We start from the raw sequence: 4,150 nt of genomic DNA, 5'->3' as shown, positions 1-4,150 counted from the left end.
CAGGGGGCGGGGACTCTCCAGAGTTGGGTCCTGAGGTCTCCCGCCCCGCAACTGGCCCGTGCCGGCCTGACCCCTTGCCTCCCGTCCCCAGGCCTGGAGCTGGGTCCCCAGCCCCAGGGCGTGCTGCGGGCAGACGTTTTTTCTCGGATGAGGGCCCTGGTGGCCAGAGTTCTGGACTTCATCGAGCTCTTCAACCAAGGTGAGACCCCAGGGGATTTGTGGGAAACTGAGGCCCAGAGAAGAGCGGATCTGGCTCAGAGGCCAGGGACCGGGGCTTGCAGGCGGGCTGGGATCCAGCCCCTGGTGGCCCCCACGGCCCGCTCTGTCCCCCGCGCGGGAGAGGGACGGGCTCACACGCCCAGCCTCGCACACAGGCACGGCCTTTCCTGCCTTTGAGATGGAAGCCTACAGAAACGTGGGCGCCGTGGACTTCCCGCGCACCGAAGACGGGGACCTGGCGGGCACCGTGCATCCTCAGTTGCAGGTGTGCCTGTGCTCGGGGTGACCGCTGGGCCCACAGCTCTGGGGGAGGGGTGTCAAGGACGGCCGAGGCCCAGAGGGAGGAATCAAGCCTCCCACCAGCCCGCCGGCACCTCAAGTTCGGGAGCAGGACAGGAGGCTGGGCGGTGCACCCTCCGCCTGCCCCTCCCCCCACTGCCTTCCCTGGAACCCCACCCTCGGGCCTAGCCTGTGGGCCTCAGTGACCCCCACAGCTCCCGTGGGGCGCCAAGCGTCTCTTCCACAGCCCGGACAGCCCTTCCCTGGCTGCAGAAGGCAGCAGGAGGGAGGGGGCATGGCGTCCGCTCAACCCTGTTCACCTGCCTGCAGGCATACATGCAGAACTCGCCCCTGTGGGTTCCAGGAGCATCCCCCGGCCCGCTAGTAAACCGCCCAAGTGTCTCCCTTCTGGAATGTTCCAGGCCTGGGCAATCCTGCTTCTCGGTTGCTGGGATGGGTGGCCAGGAGGAACTGGCAGCCCGCAAGCTGCACCTTCATTCGCTGCCACACGGGGTCTGGTGCAGGCCCGTGGCTTTTGTTCCCTGGTTGTGTCTGTATTTCGAGGTGTCATCTTGTGATGACACGATGGTGAAGACAGCACCGTCCTTCCCGTGTTTAGGGCCAGAGGGTCTTAAGCCAGCCCTGCAGATGTCAAGTAATAGTAGTGACTTTGGGTGGTTTCTCCTACAATTTTATTTTATTATTATTTTTTTGAGCTGGAGTCTCACTCCATCGCCAAGGCTGGCGGGCAGTGGCACACTCACAGCCACCCCAGTATTGATCTGCTGGGCTCTGGCGATCCTTCCACCTCAGCCTTCCAAGGAGCCGGAATTATAGGCGCGCACTACCACGCCCGGCTAGTTTTTTGATTTATTGTCGAGACAAGGTCTCGCCAAGTGGCCCGGGCTGGTTTTGAACCCTCGGGCTCAGGCAATCCACTTGCCTCGGCCTCCCAAAGTGCTGGGATGACAAGCTGAGCCACCGAGCCCGGCCCAGTTTTATATTTAATGAAGTGTTATATTGTACTTATTGTGTGCCAGACACTGTTTTAAGTGCTATGAATGGCTTAATTTATGCCTCAGGCCGGGCACAGTGGCTCAAGCCTGTCCCAGCACTTTGGGAGGCCGAGGCAAGAGGATTGCCTGAGCCTGGGGTTGGAGACCAGCCTGGGCAACTTGGCGAGACCCCGTCTCTTCCACATTGACTGAGGAAGTGAAGAGGGGGCGGGGAGGGCCACGCGTGGGGGGCATCTCTTAGGGGCCAAGCTGGAGTGACCCCCACGAGGGCCGTGCTCCGTGTGGTGTGGGCAGAGGCGCTGGTAAGCCACCCACCATTCCCCAGCAACCTCAGCCTTTGCTCACCTCCCAGGACCGAGACTTCGAGCCGCTGTGGCCCGGGGCACCCATCTTCCAGATGTTCAGCGGTGAAGACCTGCTCTTCGAGGGGGCGTCCACTGTGTACCCCGTGTTCATTAACGAGGCCGCCTACTACGAGAAGGGCACGGCCTTCCTCCTCACCGAGAAGCTCACGTTCACCGTGCCCGCCCTGCCCGCGCTGACCCCCGTCCCCACCCCGGCTTCCTAATCCAAGCCACCCCTGCTCGGCCTCAGCCTTCCCATCCGAACAATGGGCCTGGAGACCCAATTCCAAGCTCAGGGGCCCCTCGCTCCTGGCCGCCATTTCCCGTTCTATAAAACAGAAAATGTCCAGAGGTCCACGCTTTGTGTCCTCTGTCCGGCGTGGCCCTTCTCTGGCTGGGGTGGAGGAAGAGAGGGTTGATCCCAGGACCTGGGGCATCTCTGGCCAGGGCAGCCTTGGACACGCTGTGTGTCCTGGGGCTGGTGGTGGCTGTCTCTGTGCCCACAGTTGCTTGGGCACATGCTTCAGGGGAGACCCCGTAGTGTGGAGGAAGACTAGGAGGACTGCCTAGGGCCAGCAGAGGGGTTCCCAGAGAAGGTCACAACCCCGAAAGGACCCCAAGCCCCTACAGTCTGGGGTCAGAGATTAGTCTGGGGAGAGCAGAGCATATGCTCATGTCCGAGAGGAACCCCAGAAATGGAATTTATTTATAAAAAATTGTGTATTCTTACATGTGTAAACGCCAGTCGCCTTCAAACTCTCTCCATCGGATGCAATGCGCCTATCCAGACACTGTTCCCACTGCTCAGAACAGCGTTTGAACTCGTCCGAGCGGATGCCTTTGAGGGCTTCTGCCGTTCTTGGTTTCGCCTCTTCCACGTCGGCAAAACGTTTCCCTTGGAGGACTTTTTTCATCCCGGGAAACAAAAAAAAGTCACGTGGGGCGAGGGTGGGTGGATAGGGAGGGCGGGGCACGGGGGTCAGGCCGTTTGGGGTCAGAAACTGCTGAACGCTCAGCGCAGGGAGGGCAGGCGCGCTGAGTCAATCCTCCATCATGAAATGGGCAAACGCGATGGAAGAATCTCCAGAAAAAATTCACGGAAGCCGGAGGCAGCAACAACACTAGCTGATCCACGGATGCCAGTGGGTTCCTGGAACACTTACCTGGGGGTGGAGGAGAAGCCTGGACTATAAGGGGCCTGCCCTCCAGAAGATCACTCTGGATTTTTGTTGTTGTTGAGTTGGAGTCTCACTCTGTCGCCCAGACTGGAGGGCAGCCTCGACCCGCTGGGCTCCGGTGATCCTTCCGCCTCAGCCTTCTGAGTAAGCTGGAACTACAGGCGCGCTCTACCACGCCCGGCTGATTTTTTGATTATTGTAGAGATGAGGTCTCGTCAAGTTGCCCAGGTGGGTCTCAAACCCGCGGGCTCGGGCAATCCACTCACCTCAGCCTCCCAAAGTGCTGGGATTACAGGCTAAGCCACCCAGCCATGTTTACACCTGGCAATTAAAAAAAATTTTTTTTGAGTTGGAGTCTCGCTCTGTCACCCACACTGGAGTGCAGTGGCCGCTCCCGGCCACCGCAACCTTGACCTGCTGAGCTCCGGCAATCCTTCCACCTCAGCCTTCCAAGTAGCTGGAACTACAGGCGCACGCTACCACGCCCGGCTGATTTTTTATTTATTGTAGAGACGAGGTCTCACCAAGTTGCCCAGGGTGGATCTCCAACCCGCGGGCTCAGGCAATCCACTTGCCTCGGCCTCCCAAAGCGCGGGATGACAGGCTGAGCCACCGAGCCCGGCTCATTCTGGGATTTTTTGGGGTCCCCTCTTACATGTGCACACACATGTGTATGCTTGTGCATGTGCCTACCCGTGTGCCCCGTGGCGTGTGTGTGTGTGTCTCCATGCACATGAGAGGCTCAGGGCCTTGGGTGATCTGGAGGGACCGCATGCGGCCAGATGTGCACTTCCGGGTGTGTCATCGGCTCCGTGTCCCTGGTGTTGGGACAGTCAGGACGGGAGAGGGGGTGCTGGACCGAGCTCTGCCCACCCAGGATAGCCCGCCCAGCTGCGGAGACACAGAGGGGAGGCACCCAGCAGCGAGGACCCCCCATTCCGTGGGCGCACCCCACCCTGGCGTCAGGGGAGGGGGCTGTCACAGCCCCGCTGCAGGCGTCCTGCAGGGTGTCACAGCGGGAGGCACTGGGCAGGGCAGCATGGGGCCCAGTCCTGCTGTTCCCAGCGGCCCAAGCCCACCTGGCTCATGGCCCGGCGCTCCGTCCTCCCGCCCT

The 4,150-nt window shown here is 60.8% G+C and overlaps 1 protein-coding gene across 1 annotated transcript in view; it reads left to right on the top strand.

The window, feature by feature from the left end:
• Positions 1–2,213, top strand: part of ACY3 (aminoacylase 3) — a 4,130-nt gene extending 1,917 nt beyond the window's left edge. Inside the window, exons 3-5 of the mRNA XM_021707449.1 lie at positions 92–199; positions 375–484; positions 1,867–2,213. Coding sequence (XP_021563124.1) covers positions 92–199; positions 375–484; positions 1,867–2,082 — 434 coding nt within the window. The 3' untranslated portion in view covers positions 2,083–2,213. The remainder of the gene's footprint in view (positions 1–91; positions 200–374; positions 485–1,866) is intronic.
• The last annotated feature ends 1,937 nt before the right edge of the window (positions 2,214–4,150 follow it).

The sequence above is a fragment of the Carlito syrichta genome, unplaced genomic scaffold (genome assembly GCF_000164805.1).
Source record: "Carlito syrichta isolate Samal-C Ts95f unplaced genomic scaffold, Tarsius_syrichta-2.0.1 Scaffold117994, whole genome shotgun sequence".
Taxonomy (NCBI): Eukaryota; Metazoa; Chordata; class Mammalia; order Primates; family Tarsiidae; genus Carlito; species Carlito syrichta.
Note: the sequence above shows the minus strand (reverse complement) of the source record. Positions and strands in the feature narration are given on the sequence as shown.